We start from the raw sequence: 21,440 nt of genomic DNA on the forward strand, positions 1-21,440 counted from the left end.
AGTTCAGGAAAATGACCTTGAAAAAGACATTTAAATCAGCTGAAGAGAAACGTAAACTTGCCAATATGCCATTTATGACACGGAGTGGCAAGGAACGGCTAAGGTCGATCCCTAGTATGTTCATGACTAGTGGTTCAGCTTCACATGACGATGGAAGCCCTCCTCCCACTAAAAAAATCTAAAGAGTTAAGCTGGCAAAAGCACAGCGAAGAACTGTGCTTTCTAAGAAGATATCACAAATCCCCAAGGAGAGTCCAAGTGTGGTGGTGGTTGCGATGCCTGACCTTCCCAGCACTGGACGGGAAGAGGTGGCTCTTTCCACCATTTGCACGCCCCCTGCAAGTGCTGAAAGGAGCACCCACAGTCCACTTGCTGATATGCAAATTGAAGATGTCACTGTTGAAGTACAACAGGATGAGGATACTGGTGTAGCTGGCGCTGAGGAGGAAGTTGGCGAGGAGGATTCTGATGGTGATGTGGTTTGTTTAAATCAGGCTCCGGGGGAGACAGTTGTTGTCCGTGGGATGAAAAAGCCCATCACGGTCATGCCTGGGCAGAAGACCAAACATTCCACCTCTTTGGTCTGGCAATATTTCTATCCAAATCCGGACAACAACTGTCTTGCCATATGTACCATATGTAAAGGTGAAATAAGTAGGGGTAGGGACGTCAACCACCTAGGAACATCCTCCCTTATACGGCACCTGCAGCGCGTTCATAAAAAGTTACTGTCAAGTTCAGAAACTTTGGCTAAGACCGTAAGCAGTCCAGGGACACCTAAATCCCGTTGTCCTGTTGTATCCAAGCGCCTGCAAACCACACCGTCAACTCCCTCCTCGTCAATTTCCTCCTTAGTCAGGATCGGAAGTAGTCCTGCAGGCCATGTCACTGGCATGACTGACTCTCCTATCCGGGATTCCTCCGGAGGATCCTGCATTGCTACACCTACTGCTGCCGCTGCTGCTGTTGCTGCTGCTGGGAGTCGTTCATCATCCCAGAGAGGAAGTAGGAACACCACTACTTTTACTAAACAATTGACCCTCCAACAGTCCTTAGCGAGGAGGATGAAGTACGACAGCAGTCATCCTGAAGCAAAACGTATAACTGAGGCCTTGACTGCTATGTTGGTGTTAGACGTGCGTCCGGTATCCGCCATTAGTGCAGTGGGATTTAGACAATTGATGGAGGTAGTGTGTCCCCGGTTCCAAATCCCGTCTAGATTCCACTTCACTAGGCAGGCGATACCGAGACTGTACAGAAACGTCAGAAAAAGTGTCCTCAGTGTCCTGAAAAATGCCGTTGTACACAATGTCCACTTAACCACGGACATGTGGACAAGTGGAACAGGGCAGACTAAGGACTATATGACTGTGACAGCCCACTGGGTAGATGTATCACCGTACGCAGCAACAGCAGCAGCGTCACCAGTAGCAGCATCTCAGAAACGCCAGCTCGTTACAAGGCAGGCTACGCTGTGTATCACCGGTTTCAGTAAGAGGCACACCGCCGACAACCTCTTAGAGAAACTGAGGGAAATCATCGCCCAGTGGCTTACCCCACTTAGACTCTCCTGGGGATTTGTGATATCTGACAACGCCACCAATATTGTGCGGGCATTACATCTGGGCAAATTCCAGCACGTCCCATGTTTTGCTCACACAATAAACTTGGTGGTGCAGAATTTTCTGAAAAGCGACAGGGGCGTGCAGGAGACGCTTTGGGTGGCCCGAAAAATTTCTGGCCACTTTCGCCATTCAGCGACTGCGTGCCGAAGACTGGAGCGCCAGCAAACACTCTTGAACCTGCCCCGCCATCACCTGAAGCAAGAGGTTGTGACGCGGTGGAACTCAACCCTCTATATGCTTCAGAGGATGGAGGAGCAACAAAAGGCCATACAAGCCTATACATCCACCTATGACATAGGCAAAGGAGGGGGTATGCACCTGACTCAAGCGCAGTGGAGAATGATTTCCGTGTTGTGCAAGGTTCTCCAGCCCTTCGAACTTGCCACACGTGAAGTCAGTTCAGACACTGCCAGCTTGAGTCAGGTCATTCCCCTCATCAGGCTTTTGCAGAAGCAGCTGGAGAAAGTGAAGGAGGAGCTAAGACGGAGCGATTCCGCTCGGCATGTGGGACTTGTGGATGAAGCCCTTCATTCGCTTTGCCAGGATTCCAGGGTGGTCAATCTGTTGAAATCAGACCACTACATTTTGGCCACCGTGCTCGATCCTAGGTTTAAAGCCTATGTGGTGTCTCTCTTTCCGGCCGACACAAGCCTGCAGAGGTGCAAAGACCTGCTGGTGAACACACTGTCAGCTGAAGCGGAACGTGACACGTCAACGGCTCCTTCTTCATTTTCTCCCGCAACTAGGGCTGCCAGGAAAAAACTTAGGTATCCTAAGCAACCCGCTGGCGGTGATGCAGGGCAGGCAGGACCAAGTTTGGACATCTGGTCCGGACTGAAGGACCTGGCAACAATTTCTGACATGTCTACTGTCACTGCATATGATACTGTCACCATTGACAGAATGGTGGAGGATTACATCGGTGACAGCATCCAAGTAGGCATGACAGACAGTCCATACCTGTACTGGCAGGAAAAAGAGGCAATTTGGAGGCCCCTGTACAAACTGGCTCTATTTTACCTGAGTTGCCCCCCCTCCAGTGTGTACTCCGAAAGAGTGTTTAGTGCAGCCGGGAACCTTGTCAGCGAAAGGCGTAGGAGGTTGCTTCCACAGAATGTGGAGAAGATGATGTTCATCAAAATGAATTATCAGCTCTTCCAGGGAGACCAGCCTCCAGAAGGTACAGAGGGACCTGTGGTGGTGGATTCAAGTGGGGACGAGTTAATACTTTGTGAGGATGAGGATGTACACACTGAAGAGGGTGAGGAATCGGTGGATGAGGAGGATGAGGATGACATCTTGCCTCCGTAGAGCCAGTTTGTGCAGGGACACATTAATTGCCAGCTTGTTTTGTGGGGGCCCAAACGAACCAATCATTTCAGCCACAGTTGTGTGGCAGACCCTGGCGCTGAAATGATTGATTTGTTAAAGTGTGCATGTCCTGTTTATACAACATAAGGGTGGGTGGGAGGGCCCAAGGACAATTCCATCTTGCACCTCTTTTTTTTCTTTGCATTATGTACAGTTTGGGGCCTAGTTTTTCTAACTGCCATCCTGTCTGCCACTGCAGTGTCACTCCTAGATGGGTCACGTGTTTGTGCCGCCCACTCGTGTCGCTTAGCATAGTCATCCAGCTACCTCGGTGCAACCTTTTGGACATAAAAACACTATTGTGAGGTGTGAGGTGTTCAGAATAGACTGGAAATGAGTGGAAATTAAGGTTATTGAGGTTAATAATAGCATAGGAGCAGAAAAACCTACAAATTCTGTGATTTTAGCTGTTTTTATGCTTTTTTTCAAAAAAATACAGATCCAAAACACAAAACCCAGAACCCAAAACACGGAAGGGTGGTTTTGGCAAAACCAATCCAGATCCAAAACACGAAGAAAGATCCAGATCCAAAACACAAAACACGAAAAGTGGCCGGTGCACACCCCTAATAAAGGTACAATATCATGAATAACAAAAATATCCTCCATTTTAGCATTTATTTAGTTGCACTGAGCTGGAAGTGGTGTGCGCAGGCTCCATGTTTCTCAACAAGACCTTCCACAAGTGCCACTTAAGGGAGAGGGCAAACAGATATTACATTGGAGCGCGGTGACATGTTCATTATCATTGTTAAGGTACGGAGTTATATACGAGAAAAGCAGCAATGGAGAATAGGTGAGATGCAGGTCAGAGGCAAATCTAAGGGGGGAATCCAATTGCGGGTGCGATTTTAAAAACCCAGCGGCGTGGGGGGTTTTGCTATTCAATTAGAGGAAGGAAAATAGAACGAGGACATTACTATAAAAATCATGGCATCTTTTTTCTCACACCTCCAGAGCAAGTCTGATTTTACCTAAAACCATTAATTGTAGGAAAAATCAGTGCGACTTGCTCTGGGACCTCAGCGGCACCCCCCCCCCCTGCCGTGAGGACTAATTAAGAAATTGGAAGTTTCCAATTAGTTTAATTAGGGCCTGATTTATCAACGAGTTTTATCACTCACAACGAGTGATAAAACTTGTTGCGTATGAAGTGGTGCTCCAGCCAATCAGCTCCCAACTGTCATTTTTCAAACAGATGACAGTGAGGAGCTGATTGGCTGGAGCACCATTATCATACGCAACACATTTTATCACTTGTTGTGAGTGATAAAACTCATGATAAATAGGCCCAGAGTTCTTAACTACTCACCAAAGCGGTGTCTTTTTCCTACAGCGTCGGGAGCTGGGTCTTCTGTAGCAATGCAAGTATGTGAGTGTCTCTGTGAGTGACCCCCAGTGTGTCTCACCTCCCACTGCCGTGTAAGTGTATACACGCCTGTAGAACTACATCTCCCAGCAGCCTTTGCGACTCCCAGCAGCCTCCTGGGTTCCTAGCAAACCCTACCCAGTGACAAGATGGAGGGGAGGCCGTCGGGAGCTGCGGAGAATACCGACAGGTGAGTATTATTTTATTTTTATTATATTTCTTCCGCACTGCGGGGTTGTCAGAGCTCAAAACCCTGCAACCACTTTTTTTATTGGATACCACTGGTGTCGGGAGCGTGCATACCCGCAGTAATTCAAAATTGGGTACGAGGGGCACAAGGTTTTTTACCTCGCTAAACCTCACACCCAATTGAATCACCCCCTAAGAGTTTGAAGAAAAGCATCTTATGACAAAGTATGAGGGGAGGTGTTAGCGAATGCAAGGGTGAGTAGCTGGAATTAGATTATAGAGGTTATGGGTAGTCAGTGTTTGGATTGGCAATGTAGTGCAGTGGAGCAGCGAGAGGAAGATCAATCCCATAAAAATATTTAGAATGGACTGCTTAGGTGATAGATGGTGAGTTGCTGGAAAACCAAAGAGTTAACAGGAGTAGATGAAGTGCACGTCTAAACACAAAGGACATCGCAAGAGAAAGACGCGTGGTGTAGCTGCACATTCACAGTAGCGCGTGTTGGAGGTCAGACCTCTGGGGAGAGAGCCGTTGGGTCCTAGAGCCCAGCAGCTGCAGTTCTGCAGACAGAGGCTGCACAGAGCTCTTCTCTCTAACAGCAAAGAGATAAGGGTTGGTAGACTTGGCAGAAATTAGTACATTTCCTAGGAAGAGAGAGGGCACTGTAGCGTGTCTATAACAATGTGTGAGAGATTATGTCCAGTGGGAGAGACCAGAGGATGCAATAAGAGCAGCTTAGAAGTGGGAGTAACTAGATTGTCAGTGGGAATATAAAGATCCCCAAGAATGAGAGTGGGTAGGTCAGACGACAGGAAATCAGAGCGTCAGACTATTAAGTCATAAAGGAAATGAGAGACAGCGGGATCTATTTATCAAGCAGTGAACCGTGTGGAGAAGTGAACCAGTGGAGAAGTTGCCCATAGCAACCAATCAGCTTTGAAGTAGCATTTATCAAGTTCAGTCTATAAAATAATAGGTGAGAACTGCTTGGTTGCTATGGGCAACTTCTCCGCTGGTCCACTTCTCTGCGCTTTTCACTGCTTGATACATAGACCCGTGTCTGGGAAGGTACAGATGTGTCCTCATACAACTAACCTCAATGCTCCATACGGTACGAGACGTCCAGACCGACTGAGATGCACCGAGCGGTTTAGCGTAGCGACTTTTGCTTTCATTTCTGCATCTTGTCCGCACTGCAGATGCAGCAAAACACCAGCGTGTACTACAGACACTGGGCTGCGACTTTAGCTGCACAGGATTTAGTTTTAAACTGTCACACATCAAACTGATCAGAGCAGTGTAGTTATGTAATATTGTCGCTTCCAGATACTTTATATGTGCGAATAATATGCACATTTTACACAGAAAAGGCGCTTGGTGCAGCCAAGTCGCCCAGGTCCTGGCACGCTGAGAGGGGCTGTTTGGGGTGACTGAAGCCACAGTCTATGAGTACATATGTTTAAATAGATGACTGTATTATAAAGGCTGAAGAAACATAGGGTAATATAATTCAAGGAAACTTCAAATTACTTTTAAAGTGCAGCTAGGATAGAGTATATACTGTATATATCTATATATATATATTAAAAGCACATTTTATGTGTTGCTCCCTTTCATGAGGTCTGTATAGAGGGTATTATGAGTTTGGAAACAAACGTGCCAGGACAAGACTACAGGAAAATAGCTGACCTTCCAGTGATGAATTCACTGATTACAATGCTCTGAAAAGGAATTTCACACAATGCTGTCCTGCAATCACTAAATGGTGGCTGCACGTTTCTGCAAATGAATATTAATTACATGATGAGTTAGGACATTCATTTTTATCAGTGTAAAACAAATCACTTCTTAGCCCACCTGCTGTAGTTGACTGTGTAATTCATGTGTGGTAGAGAGGCGAGCATGCTTCCTTTTAATCTCCTCAGACAAAACGTCCGATGCGTGTCTCAGCTCATTACATTGTTGGCAGATTAGATTGAGTGCGTAATGGTGATTGGCTGCTAGCTGGTGTCCATGTAAAATAACCACCTGTGACCTTTCTATTAATTCCTGTAACATAAATGTGAGTTGCTTAAAGACTTCATTTTCAGTCTCAAAATAATAATAATAATAATAATAATAATAATAATAATACAGTCTGTACTGAAAGACATATAGAAACAGACTTAGGACAACCCCCCAAAATTTCAAAGATCCCAAATCATCTTAACTAGTCAAAACAACCAGACGTTCAAGTGTTAACTACGCCCTCCTCTGACCCCTTCAATTAGAGTGGAATATCATTATAATTTTCTCCATGAGTCAATGTCAAAATCTTGGTGCTGTACATATGAGCAAACTCACCCGTGACCTTTCCTCCAGACTATTTAGTTCCATTAGTCGTTGCTTGACGTCAGCTAAAGTCTCTCCTGTGTCTGGAAGGCTGGCTTGTTGTACCATCAAAAATTCTGTAGCATTCTTCAGCTAGTATTTAATATATTGAAAAGAATATATTTAATTCAAAGTAATATGTCTACAGAAAAAAACAGCAGTGCTATTTGCCCATCTCTTATTACTGACAATTAGGCAGACCACCGGAATACTTATGTTAAGTGTGAAAATGAATTGCAGATATGTAACATTATGCATTTGTTCCTGTGTAGATGCACCCAGGGTCATAAGGAAGGCGGTGTCCTTTCACAGGGGGCGGCATCATCACAGCCTATCGGTGCTGCAATGCTGGCCGGGGCATCATTCAGGCACTCCGGCCACGCACTGGCAGCCTGTACAGCTGCTTGGAGCGTCCTTAGGATGGTCTAGGCAGTGGGTGCTGCTCCGGTTATGGCGCCAACGCCCGTTCATCACCTGGGGCACAGCCTTATAATAGCCTGGGTTCAGGGGGAGGGGCGGCAGTGGCACACAGTGTTAAGAGGCAGGATGCACACATATCCATTGGCTTTAGTAGGGCTTAGTGCATTACGTATTGGCTAATGTAGGGATGCAAAAAGTTGTTCCTATTGGTAAAAGTCACAATTCACGCTGGCCTAGGTGCACTCATGGGCCATGTATTTAACCCACATGCAAAAATAAGATTTCATGATGTGACGTTGTGGGAAGAAATTATTAAATAACCATTAATTGGTAGAGACAAGGGCATTCGATCACTCTGGGCCCCACAGCAAAATGTTTGGGCCTTACCCAGTGATCTGTGCTCTTCTTGGCGTACACAGATATCAGCGGTAGTGTAGCAAACTTGAAAGCCCAAATGGGACTTAAATGCACAAGCTGCACCCCTACACATGCACAGAGGAGCAGAGCAGGGACCTTTGTAGCAGATGAACAAGGGGCCAATGCACTGTCGGGCAGCTAAATTAACTGTCTTGTACTAGTAGTTGTACTACTTGATGTGCAGTCCACACATCCGGGGGGAGTATCTGTGACTAATGAACCTTTCCACAAATAATACAGACAAAGTGATAAACAGCCCTTAAAGCCCCAATACATGGGGCGATATAGCAGTCGATCTGTCTGATTGGAGCGATTGCCTTCTATATAGCACCGTGTATGGCCCTGATATCGGGCCAAGCGCGCTCCCGCGGGGGTCGTACATCGCACCCCTGATCTGTCTGCGGGACCATGAGATCAGGGGATGCGATTGCAAACCCATGGATTGCTATGCGGGTGAGGCAGGGGGGAGCCGGCATATCGGGCAGTCGGCCACCCAATCGCACCGTGTGTGCGGACCGCCCTATATGTCGGACGACGGATTCCCTATCGAATCGCACCGTATATGGGGGCCTTTAGACTTTAATGTCTTACTTAAGATAGGAAAGGGCAGAGTCAAAGAAGATCTTAAGACACAAAATGCCAAAGATTAAATTAATTAGGCGTCATAAAGTAATATTTGAAATATCTTCCCTTTTACCACCATGTGCATTTCTACAGCCTTCAGTCCAGTAAATAATCCCAGAGAGTGTTCACAAAACACATTATTACTTTGTTGTGTTGTACACGGTTACCATACCTCTTGGAAATGCTGCTCAAATTTTAGTAGTTCTAAATATTGTTCCAATTTTAGCTGATGTTTCTCCCAAAATCCATCAAATGCGTTTTCCATCTCATGTAACTGTGCCAGCAGCCTTCAAGACACAGAGATGAATCAAGACAATGACACATGCTTTATGGAGTCCTGCTCTAAGATACAAAGCAATTAAACTTTTGATGTAATTACCTAATTAATAAAAATCAGAGACGCTAAACTGTATTACTCATTGATCAAAGGTCTTGATTGTGGCACAAACAAGAAGTATAGAGAATAGGAAATTTATGTTGTGTACATACAGAACAGAGAAATACAAATCCTTTAGGGTCATTCCATGAAATATAGGACACAATACATGAAAATTAAATTTCACACAATCGCTAACATTTTAGTATGAGCAGATTTAAATAAATATATTAGTCCCAATGTCCATTCTGTTGTAACGAGTCACGCATATAAACAATGAAATTTAACTTAGAGTGTCATTTTTTTATGATTCTAAGCATTTATTATAACTACCTGCCCCATATATTATTGTCATACTTTTAAAATGTTGAATTTCAGCTTCATTTTTGTGTGTGGTGCATTTAAACTTCTAAAAATTAACATGAAAAGTAATGTGAGTCACATGGAACGACCCTTTAGTGTCTTGACCACCAGGTGACCAAACACACCTTCTTATAATTTACAGGCTTTCCATACTCCCAGAAATCACGCAAGTTTGAAATTAAGGGCCTGATTCAGACCCACTCGCAAGCGGCTGTCCGCTCGCAAGTGGGTCGATGTTGTGCACTGCACATGCGCACGACAGCGGGAGCTCCTTCGTGCGCATGCGCCAGACGTGACGAGCGAAGGACTTTCCTTCACTCGTTGTGTCTGATCAAAGGGGGCGTGCTGTCGATGTTGACTGACAGCACGCCCCCTTTGCTGGGCGTGCCGGGGGCGTGCCTCCCTGACGGGGGCGTTCCCAAGGGAACGCCTACCGTCAGAAGCCGGCCCACTGACATCACTAGTGATGTCAGTGGGAGTGATTTTGGCTCTGATAGAGCCAAAATCACTCCGGGCCTTGCGGTTGAAAAACTCAACCGCAGGCTCCGACTCGCAGTGGCGATGGTCGCGATGGTCAAGACCATCGCGGCCATCAAACTGCACACTCGTATAGGCTGTGGGTGGTGACCCACAGCTATACGAGCGTCCAGGAGGACGCTCCATAATTATGGAGGGCGGCCCTCATTCAGAGCGTGCGCTCTGCTCAGAGCGTACGGCTCTGAATGAGGGCCTAAGGTCCCAAAACAGCTGACAAAAAGATCTTCAGTCAACAACATGTGTACCAGAATAACTTCATACAAAATGATAGAAGTCATGAAAATAATTTGACTGTGACCTATTCATATGAGAAAGTTCTTCCTCAAACTATTTATTAAATGAGCATGGTAAAGCATCCATCTTATTCAATTTGGAGTGGTAGATTACCAAGAAATTAAATTAGAAAGAAAAGTATCTAGTAAACTTGTCAAGGAGTTAGTTATCAAGCAGATTAAAAACATTGTACATTATCAGTATAAATATTGATAGGATGGAGAACACCAACCATTCTCCATGCTTCCCAAACCATCTTAGTGCAGAGAAGTTCATGATCTCCAATGGAAAAATCATCTGAGCCTTATTGTGTGGGGTCAGGCCTGCGCCTACCACTACAGACGATGCATCCACTTGTAGGAACATAGGTCACAAAGGCTCAAGACGTGCCCCTCCTGTTCTAAGTTTTGTTGGTGGAATTGCAGAGAAGTGGGCCACATTTTTCATGTTTTTTGGGCCTGTCCTTATTTGCACATTTTTTGGTTGGCAGTGTTTTCTCTGATTAACAAGATGTTAGGCTAGACCAACGGTGGCCATCTGTGGCTCTTCTACATGCAGCTCTTCCATTGACCTGATGCTGCTCCCTGACTGACACTGACTGCTGTTGTGACACTTGGAGAGGCTTCTGTTGTGACACATGGGGGGGCTGGATTGTATTATGTGAATCTGATTTTTTTTTCAATGTATTTTTTTGTGGATGTGGCTTTTTCAGTGTATTTTATGTGGATGTGGCTTTTTCAGTGTATTTGTGGATGTGGCTATTTCAGTGTATTTTATGTGGATGTGGCTTTTTCAGTGTATTTTATGTGGATGTGGCTTTTTCAGTGTATTTCATGTGGAAGTGGCTTTTTCAGTGTATTTTATGTGGGTGGCTTTTTCAGTGTATTTTATGTGGATGTGGCTTTTTCAGTGTATTTTATGTGGATGTGGCTTTTTCAGTGTATTTTATGTGGATGTGGCTTTTTCAGTGTATTTTATGTGGATGTGGCTTTTTCAGTGTATTTTATGTGGATGTGGCTTTTTCAGTGTATTATTTGTGGATGTGGCTTCTTCAGTGTATTTTATGTAGATCTGGCTTGTTTCAGTGTATTTTATGTGATCTGTTTTTTTAATTTTTTTTTATTTTTATTGTTCTGTTTTTTTTCTTTCCCTTTAATAGTTACCTCCACGGTGATTGTGTGCATGCACTTTTACATGCTACTACAAACATCATACCTGGGGCGTGGCCTAGCGGGCACAAGGCCACACCCCTTTTTGCATGTTCGCATGATCTCGACTCTTTAACATACCCACAGATATTTTTGGGCTCTTTGACTCTGACTGGTTGGCCACCCCTGGGCTAGACTTTGACTCCTTCCCCCTCTTTAGCGCTGCTGCATATTTATCCCACATTGGTTCAGCCCCATCAGAGGTATGTGCTGGGTCATATTTGTATTGCAGCACAAGCAGCCCTGGCCAATGTATTCATAAACCATCTATGGGGGGTATTCAATTAAACCCCGTGGCCAATTGCCATGCCGGAGATATTCAATTAGCGGGGATAACCCTGCGCTCGAGTCCAAACAGTCGAATTGAACCTCGCAGCTCAGTCCGACTGCGGGGACTCGCAGAAAAAACACCAAATCGTAGGGAAAAAAACACTGATTCTGCAGTTTCCGTAGAATCAGTGTGTTTCCGTGCAAGTCCCAGTTTTTCGGCACGAGACAAAGGCTATTTAATTGAATAGCCTTTCCCCGCGCCGCAGGGATTTTGGCCAGCAATTAGCCGCGGGGTTATTAAATACCCCCTATGTCAGCTACCTTGCCATTTAGTTTAAATAAAGCCAATTCTCCAGAATGACTTACCATCTCTGTTTGAGATTTTGGTTTATTACTACATTATAATGTCATGATTTGTATTGTTTTTTCTGGAATTTTGTATTGCACTGTATAGTTTTTCATGTATTCCCTAATATTTTAATATTTTCTCCCCCCCCACCTTATAATATTTATTCTGTACCCCTCCCTTAGAAAAATGTCAACAGACATTAATGAAATTAAGAAAGTAGCTCTAGATGTTGAAGAATGGGAGCTGAGGAAAAAGCTTTTGGTGGCTTCTAGACCTCATGCCGAGAGCCAATTATATACTGCAGAATTTTTTTCTGAATCCATCTGAAGTCAAGAGGTAGAATAAAGTATACCTAAGAAAATCGCACTTGTAGATGTCTAAAAAATTTTTTTTGCTGTTTAAAAAACACTTGGGAGTCGATACAATTGCAGTACGCAATTATGGTACCTTTGGCATCAGGGCAAAGTCTCAGATTTTTATGCATACCTCTATGGGAAAACCCACACTAAAGACACTAGAGATAGACAAGGCAGAACAAAGTCAAACAGAAAGTGAGTTTGGTACAGGAAGCACAGATACTGATTTACTATAAGATGTCGGGATATCCTCATAGGCAAATAATCAAGAGGGTCCAGAACTAGACAAGTTACTACTAAAAGAGACAGATGCAAATACACACTAATATATATGGTGGCACCAGAAAAAAAGATTTAGAACATGCTAAAATATATAGCCGAATTATATCATGGGCATGAGTGTATGATTACACATTCCTAGGAGGACCTCAGCAGGAATTTGGATAAGGTCAATGATAACTAAGGTGTATACGTGTATAGTGAGCTGTAAAAATGTGGGATATGATATTATGCCAGCGTAAGGACAGGTTTGTTGCAGCACTAACACATGGAGGGCGGTTTAGTGATGACGACTTTTTACGTACCTAAAACAAGACCTTTAAGAGCTATAGTACAGACAGAGCTGGTGCTACCATTAGGCAGCTTTAGACAACTGCCTAAGGGGGGCGCTGGTCACTGGAGGGCTGTGCTGAGTCCACAAAAAAAAGAGGGATGTCTCTTTCAGTCCTGGCTGGGACTACTGATGATCAAGGCTGATGCAGGAACTTGAGTGCTGACGGGGTTAGTGTATGTGTGTGGGGGGAGGATTAATGAGTGCTGGCAGGCTGTGTGTGGGGGAGGGGTTTAATGAGTGCTGGCAGGGTTAGTGTGTGTGTGTGTGTGTGGGGGGGTTTAAGCCCTCATTAAGCACACAGAGTGCCTGATTCAGAGCCGGACGCTCTGACCAGAGCGCTCGCTCTGAATCAGGGCCCTCTTACCTAAAAATGGAGCGGCCTCCTGGCTGCTCGCATAGCTGTGGGTGACCACCCACAGCTTATGCGAGCGGCCAAAAAGATGGTCGCGATGGTCAAGACCATCGGGCTTGCGACGAACCCTGCGGTAGGGTCTCGCTGCCGCAAGCCCAGGAGTGCTTTTGGCTCTATCAGAGCCAAAAGCACTCCCACTGACATCACTAGTGATGTCAGTGGGGCCGGCCCCAGACGGTAGGCGTTCCCATGGGAACGCCTCCGTCTGGGCAGCAACGGCCCCGGCACGCCCACCAAAGGGGGCTGCTGTCACTCACCATCGACAGCACGCCCCCTTTGGTGCGAGACCCATAGCGACAGAGCTCCCTCTGTCGTGCGCATGCGCACTAGGGCACCATCGACCCGCTTGCGAGCACTCACGAGCGGGTATGAATTAGGCCCAGAGTGCTGGCAGGGTGAGTATGTGTGAAGGTTTAATGAGTGCTTGCAGGGTAAGTGTGCGTATGTGTGTGGGTTATTGAGTGCTGGAAGGGTGAATGTGTGTGTGTGGGAGGGGATTTATTGAGTGCTTGTAGGGTGAGTGTGTGTGTGTGTGGGAGGGGGTTTGAGTGCTGGCAGGGAGAAAGTGTGTGTGTGGGGGGTTCATGAGTTATGCCAATATGTGTGTGTTAATGAGTGCTACCAGGGTAAATTCAATGAGTCCTGGCAAGGTAACTGATTGTGTTGATGAATGCAGAAATGGTTAGTGTGTGAGAGTGGGGGGAGGGGTTAATGAGTGCTGGCAGTGTGTGTGGCATAAATGTATTGGGGCACAGATGTGTGGCATAATGTATTGGGGGCACTACTTAATGGCATATAAGAATGTGTGGCACATGTGTGGCATATTTCATAACTATATGGCATACAATAATTTTGGTGCACAACTGTGTGACATATGTAGTGGGGGTACAAATGTGTGGTATTATGTATAGGGGACACAAATGGGTGGCATATTATGTATTGGGGCATTGATGTGTAGCAAAATTGTGAATTGGGGAGACAGATGTATGGCATAAAATGAATTTGCGGCACAGATGTGTGGCATATTATCAATTGGGGCAGTGTTATGAGGCACAGTATAATTTTGGAGCTCTGTTGTGTGGCATATTAGTTGCAGCATTTCTATATACTATATTATGAGTTTAGGACACTGCTGTGCGTCATATTATAAATTTGGGGTCACTAATGTGTGGTATAATATGAATAGGAGGAAGCAGGGGCAGTGGGTGAAATGGTGCCAAGAGCGACCAGAAACTTTGCACTGGCCCTGAGTATAGACTATGTATTGTAAGACATTAACATGCATGGTAATCACATGTGTGCTGTCATTTATTTCTTTATATCAAATATTTCTAAGCCATATTTACTAGCATAAGTAATCATACAGTAAAGAGCAGAGACCTGATGAAGACCAAATTCCTGTTAGAAATATGTTAAGATCTCTGTATTTTATTACAATTGGGTAATGATATTCGTTATACTGTACCTACCTGTTCACAGTTTCCCAGTCTCCATGTTTATCACAGGTCTGTTGTTCACTGATTAAACTTGTGCTTGGTCCTTCAAAGCTGTTCAGTAGCAAACCTCCCTCTCTCATCACTGAGGTAATGTCTTTCTGTATGGATAAAGAACAAGTTTAGTGTGAGAAAACTGATGCTTTCCCATAAATATGTACTTTATTTTGAAATCTAAAGTTGATGGGTTGTTTTGGCGTGTTTGCAGTAATATATTGAGTACATGCATAAACTGACCATTTTAATATGTGCACAACCACCTGCACTCAGCACTCCATGGGGCTGATCCAGATGGCTCTCTGTGCATGAACGCAAATGGAGAGTCTTTGCATATAGTGCCAGTGTAGATGCCAATTGACACACGTAACTCGGCTGGATCTGTCTTTCTCTGAAACTGGGCGTTTAGGGGCTGCAACAAAGCGATCGCACAGAACCGTCCTGACTTGTGGGAGTGTCGCTGGCATGTATCAAAGGCTCTGTGCTATTCTGAGTCGTGCGCACAGCGAGGAGAAGCCTGTTTCTAACAGAAACTTTGCAACCAGCATGGGTCTGGTGCAAGCGCCGACACGAACGATGATGGTTGCAGTGGCTGGCGTAAACAGTGGGGACCGTGGCTTTCCACTTTGAGACACACAAACCTATGCATTAGTCATATGGATTCTCGCATTAATATAAGGTAGGGTACACATCAGAACAATGTGTTCCCGAACAATTCGCCAGCCGACAGGCCTACATATCGCACCGTGCGTACACACTGCACGGTTGTAGTGGTACGACGGCGTGATGTATCATGCCATGCTGCAATTAGCATCGTACACAATGTATTCTGGATGACCATGCAGCACGGCCAACCAGACATTGTGTACAACCCACGGGAATGCGCAATTGAGGGTACACATTGAACGACATGCACGATATGTTGTTCCGTTTTTCCTGGAAACGACATATTGTGCCGATGTTGTTCTGGTGTGTACCCAGCCTCAGGTAGTAAATCTGATGTAAAGGTGATCCTGCAGGCAAAGGCAATGTTATCACACGATAATTCACCATCACTCTAACCAGGTACCTCTTCCTGGAGACTGAAGGTGTTGTATGCAGGTAACAGCAGTGATACCAGGGGCAGTACCAGCACTGTAATAATTGGTATCAGGGCTCAGTAGTGTGGGAGAAATGTCCTTGAGTGGACATAACCTTTGAGAATAGCAGGAGAATGCAAACGTAGAAAAAGCTTTCTTTAATACTTCCTGAGAACTGCATGTGTGGTAACAAGTAAAAGTGAAGCTCTTTCAAGTGTTGCAGTAATCTGTCTTCATAAAATCCAATTAGACATACCTTCAGCTGGCAGTATTTTTCAGTGCGGTTTGCTAGAATATGCTCAATTGAATACATGTCGCTCGGTAATTCTGTCTCAGCCAATTCGGTACCAAAGGCCTGTAGCATCTGAGCAATTTCCTTCACTGTCAGAGCAAAGCCCTCAATGGCCTTTGATTGTTGGAAGGAAAAACAAATAGTCACATTAGAAAAATGTTAAAAAGAAGTGTTATAAAATGTATTCTTACAGCTTTTCCAACTGCATCAAAACTGAACACAACTATTCCCTTAGTTAATCCAAGGTGATAGTCTCCAGGCTAGGAGCTGTTCAGCACATATAAAATATACAGGATAAGCCACTTCTGGCTAGCCAAGAGACAAACGGCTGCCATACCAAATGGTTTCATATATACTACCTTGTACATATTTCATAAGCATGTCATTCTATACACTAGTAGTATAATGTAGTAGCTGTAGCAGTATACTTCAGTAGCAATTACCAACACAGTATGAGATTAATCTCATATGTTCTTTTCAGCTTCATACAATACTCATTTTTATGTCATGTCTGCTTATGTAGAACTCACTTTCTATAGTGTTCCATATTTATACTGCCTCCCTTCTATTGCGCTAAACTCCAGTCTCTTACACAGGTACAGCAGGACAATTTATGATAAAAACAAAAAAACTCACTTTTTTATGAGCAAGTTCATATCAATTATCAACATACCCATTTAGGAAGGAATGAAGTAAATCGGGATAGGGTCGTGCTTAAATTACTAGACGATCTCCCCTAAGCTTCTGCCTGGCAGCATTAAAGGTATAAATAAGTCTTGCTCAACCCACATTCTGCCTCACAATGCAAGTATTTTATATAAGATGCTACCTGCCCTATATTCAACCCATGCAGCGATTATCCCAGTAAGGATTAAGGGCCTGATTCATCACAGATTGCTATTGCGATCGCAGCAGCGATCACGCACGCAGACCTGCTACGGAAATATGCTAATGAATGCGGTCGCAATGCCGTCGCACATCCAGCATAGAGACGCCCACTGCCACCCACTATCGCTGTCTCACATACGTAATACTTTGTAGTCCTGTGATGTCCTATTTTGGTCTTCAGAGCCAAGCAAAATATGACAAACGACACAACTTGCTTGTTTAATACACACCGTAAAACATTTGGCACTGTACTACCCATCTCCTAGTCCTGAAATCTACCCAACCAGTGGCGGAACTCCCGGAAACAATGGAGTCATTTGCCGCCGGGCGTCATCCCTGAAGGAGGCACCTGGCTCCATTGTCCCCGGGAGCTGCATGGAGAAGGAGCGCCGAGCACCTCCATTGGCGTAACTACGGAGGGTGCAAGGGGTCGCACCCCCTGCACCCTCCATTTCCCGGGTGCCCGCTGAGTGTTTTACCAGCGGGCGCCCGGCTCCTATTCAAACCCCCGGCGGTAGCCGGAGGACGGAGCTCCCTCCGTCTTTCAGGTCCCGCAGTGTACTATGGGAGTGACGTCATAACGTCACTCCCATAGTGCCGAGGAGCGGACGCCGGGGACGGAGCTCAGGAGTGAGCTCCGTTTTCCGGGTCCCGCAGTGCACTATGGGAGTGACGTAATGACGTCACTCCCATAGTGCCGAGGAGCGGACGCCGAGGATGGACGGCAGCAGCACTGGAGCGGGGATAAAGGTAAGTGTTTGTTTTTTTTGTGTGTGCGCGCAGGCGCGCACGCGCGGTGGGGGCATCATTATTGGGGCAACTACAGGGTGCTCACTACTGGGGGCAACTACAGGGGCCTACTACTGGGGGCAACTACAGGGGCTCACTACTGGGGGCAACTACAGGGTGCTCACTACTGGGGGACAACTACAGGGTGCTCACTACTGGGGGCAACTACAGGGTGCTCACTACTGGGGGCAACTACAGGGTGCTCACTACTGGGGGCAACTACAGGGGCCTCACTACTGGGGGCAACTACAGGGGCCTCACTACTGGGGGCAACTACAGGGGCCTCACTACTGGGGGCAACTACAGGGGCCTCACTACTGGGGGCAACTACAGGGGCCTCACTACTGGGGGCAACTACAAGGGGCTCACTACTGGGGGAAACTACAGGGGCCTCACTACTGGGGGAAACTACAGGGGCCTCACTACTGGGGGAAACTACAGGGGCCTCACTACTGGGGGCAACTACAGGGGCCTCACTACTGGGGGCAACTACAGGGGGCTCACTACTGGGGGCAACTACAGGGGGCTCACTACTGGAGGTATTGCATAGGGGGACCATTACTTGGGAGCACTACATAGGCGGGCACTGCATAGGGGGACCACTACTGGGGGCATTATATAAAAGGAACTGCATAAAGGGGGCGGCGGCAGCTGGGGCTGGCACAGGTGCTGGGGGGTGGTACATTTTAGTTTGGGGGGGGGCACCAACATTTATCTTGCCTCCGGGCACCTGGGATGAAGTTACGCCACTGTACCCAACCACTAGATATAGCCCTTTCCTGTCATGGCATCCTCATCCATCCTCACCTGCTTGGATTTAGTTAATGCACAAATATCTGCTTTCAGGAATATCTGGTACAGACATTGTAAAAGGTAACTATAGGGGAAGAGCAACAGCAAAACCTACATGAGATGGGGAAATGTGACATTCCGTGATAAATCATACAAAAAGAGAAAACTATCCCCATGACATAGTAAATGACAAAATGGATAAGGATGATGAATCTCAGGTGATAAAGAGGAAGAAAGAAAGAGACTGGCAAGATAATTATAAAAGATAGAAGAAATGAAAAATAACATTTTATCTTTATAGGGCTGCAGTTTACCAAGATTCAAGGTTACATTGAAACATCACAATGACCATATCTGGAAACATACTGTTCTGAAGACAACCCAGTCCCTGTGTCGATATTCAAGAGTGCCCCCAAATTCTGGTGTCAGCTGCTTTTCATCTATGTAATTCAGTAAGTCTGATGCAGAACTCAGCATAACCACCTACAAAATGAAGCAGAACATTGATATACACGTTACTGACCCATTACTTCATACTGTATGATGTATTTAATAACTTTAATCACCATTTCAAGGAGAACTATAGGTATCACTGAAAGGTAATGTTAGTAGATCTCTAATATAAGATTCCATTTCAATGACTTCAGCTGGCACGCCGCAGTGCAGTTTGGCTACACAACAGCTGAACAAGAACTTGGCTCCACAACCTTGATGTTGCAACTCTGGAAAACCAAAGACAGCAGCAGCATGGTAGGAAATAGTTTGCTGTAGACCTGATTTATAGAAGGACATAAATCCATTGGTGACACATAAAAATGTGTAAGAAAACAAATGCATCCATATTTAAAAGTAGAATGTAACTTGCAGCCTCTTGCATTTGTGGGGGCGGATTGGAGCACGGTAAGGACACACAAACTTCAGTGTTGCACATCCCCTGTACACACGTCCTAGTTACACGTTGATGCATCTTTAGATATATCTCTTAGGAGTCATATCCATTGCACATCCCTAAGGCTCGAGGAAGATATATGCAGATGAACAGCGTGTATCTATACTGTGTGTATATAATGCAAAAGCACTGTCGTCAATGACTAAACAGAACCAGGCTGGGGCTGGGGCTGGTACTGCTAAAGCAGGGACAAAATGAAAGAAGGCAGCTAGCTTATGTCCCTGTGACCAGGGGTAGGACGGGTAGTGTATGTTCCTGGGGCCGCTAGGATGGGTAGTGTATGTTCCAGTGGCTGTGGGGTAGTGTCTTACCCTGATGTGATAGTAGGGGTGGGTACTGTATGTCTAGAGGCTGGAGAGAAGGTGAGTAGCGTATGTGTCTGTGACCAGGGGTAGGGTGGGTAGTATATATCTTAGGGAGAGTAGGGCGGGTACGCCTATGACCCAGGGGGCTGGTACGCACGCCCCTTTCCCTTAGACTGCACAGGTCTATAGTGAGGTATTAGGTACAGGAGAGATGGTGGTACCTGGTGATGCACTTTAGGGCACGGAGCAAAGGCCTACCAGCTCGCATCGTAACTTGCTGTTACAAACTCCTTCCTCCCTGTCTACCCCATCTGTGTCATCCCTGTTTGTCTGCACCTCCCCTTTAGAATGTAAGCTCTTACGAGCAGGGCCCTCTATCCTCTTGTGCTTCTCCTTACTTTACTTTAATCTACTTACTAGGGCACCTAACACTTGGTTGCTTATGCTCTGTTGCTTATGTGGGTGTTATGGTCGCTAATGTAGTAATGTATATTATCCATGTCCTTGTCCTGTATTATAGTGTATTGTACTGTAAGTCGCTGGTCACCTACTTTTTTATGCACTTTGTGATGCGGAACACTTGTGGTGCCATATAAATAAATTATATTAATAATAATAACAATAATAATAAGGTAGCATGGAGTCCTTCTGAACAGGGAATTGCAGTGGCTGACTTTTAAGCAGTGAGTAAAGGGCCTGGATCTATAGTTAATTAATACAATAAATGCCCTAATTGGCCAGTGTTATTACCTTAGGTATTAACTATTCCAGACAAGGAGCGCTTAATCATAAAATGTAACAATTTATTACATACAATATAAAAATAGAAATGTAAACAATAAAATTAAATGAAATAATAAACACACATACATACATATAGTGCAAACTGGTTCCTGGTATTAATGATGGTTCCCATATAAACATAGGAGATCCACCTCTGCAAAAGGGGTCTCCTATATCAATGCATAGTATATAGCCATCTAATGCCTTAGTTCCACAAAGCAGTCTCTAGTATCCGGGTAGATAGTTGGGTTAAATCACCAATATTAATACAGCTTACAGTCACGCACCTCAAGGTGTTTGGTATAATGCTTTACGTTTGTCACTTAGTATCCATATGTCAGCTTGTGTCAATTATTTGATTGTAACAGGTGATCAGCTCAACCTGTTCTTATAGATCGTGACACTGATTCTGCAGTATACATTTGAACCCCGATGCTTTGTATCAAAGTCTGTGCAGAGGGGTTTATAACTGGCTCTCACATAGTGTTTTAGAATGGTAATTGCTTACCACCGGCCGGCTATTAGGGAGAGTGTATCAATCCATCTGTCAGAAATAGACGGAGCTCCACAATCGTCACAGGTACCCTCTGACGAACCCGCCATTACTTTCATATTTTTCTTACACATCACTCACACAATCAACCCGCCGCCCACCGCCCAGGGGTGGCGGGGATAGCCCCGTGCTATCAGCCTAGACTAGGGGTGCCCTGGAGAGGGAGACCCCTTTTTTTGAAGGGGTCTCCAACTCCCCAGGGATCCCTGGCCTGGGCTGACTAGCGGTCAGGGCTGATGCTACGGCTGGGGGGCCCGGTGATAGGGCCCCCCAGCTGCTGGTTCTGTGATTTACAGGGAGACTACGCAAATTTTTCCGTGTAAATCCAGAACCAGCCCTGCTTCCCTTAGCCCAGTGCTGGTTGTACTGAATACAGG

At 45.5% G+C, this 21,440-nt stretch overlaps 1 protein-coding gene across 10 annotated transcripts in view; it reads right to left on the bottom strand.

Moving 5' to 3' along the window:
• Positions 1 to 21,440, bottom strand: part of MCF2 (MCF.2 cell line derived transforming sequence) — a 201,900-nt gene that overhangs the window by 85,862 nt on the left and 94,598 nt on the right. For all 10 annotated transcript variants that reach the window (XM_088465800.1, XM_088465799.1, XM_088465803.1 and 7 more), the window contains 6 exons: positions 18,840 to 18,956; positions 15,969 to 16,118; positions 14,613 to 14,737; positions 8,559 to 8,673; positions 6,899 to 7,018; positions 6,413 to 6,604 (listed from right to left, as the gene is read on the bottom strand). In XM_088465800.1, coding sequence (XP_088321926.1) covers positions 6,413 to 6,604; positions 6,899 to 7,018; positions 8,559 to 8,673; positions 14,613 to 14,737; positions 15,969 to 16,118; positions 18,840 to 18,956 — 819 coding nt within the window. The remainder of the gene's footprint in view (positions 1 to 6,412; positions 6,605 to 6,898; positions 7,019 to 8,558; positions 8,674 to 14,612; positions 14,738 to 15,968; positions 16,119 to 18,839; positions 18,957 to 21,440) is intronic.

The sequence above is a fragment of the Taudactylus pleione genome, unplaced genomic scaffold (assembly GCF_031769625.1).
Source record: "Taudactylus pleione unplaced genomic scaffold, aTauple2 ptg000064l, whole genome shotgun sequence".
Lineage (NCBI taxonomy): Eukaryota > Metazoa > Chordata > Amphibia > Anura > Myobatrachidae > Taudactylus > Taudactylus pleione.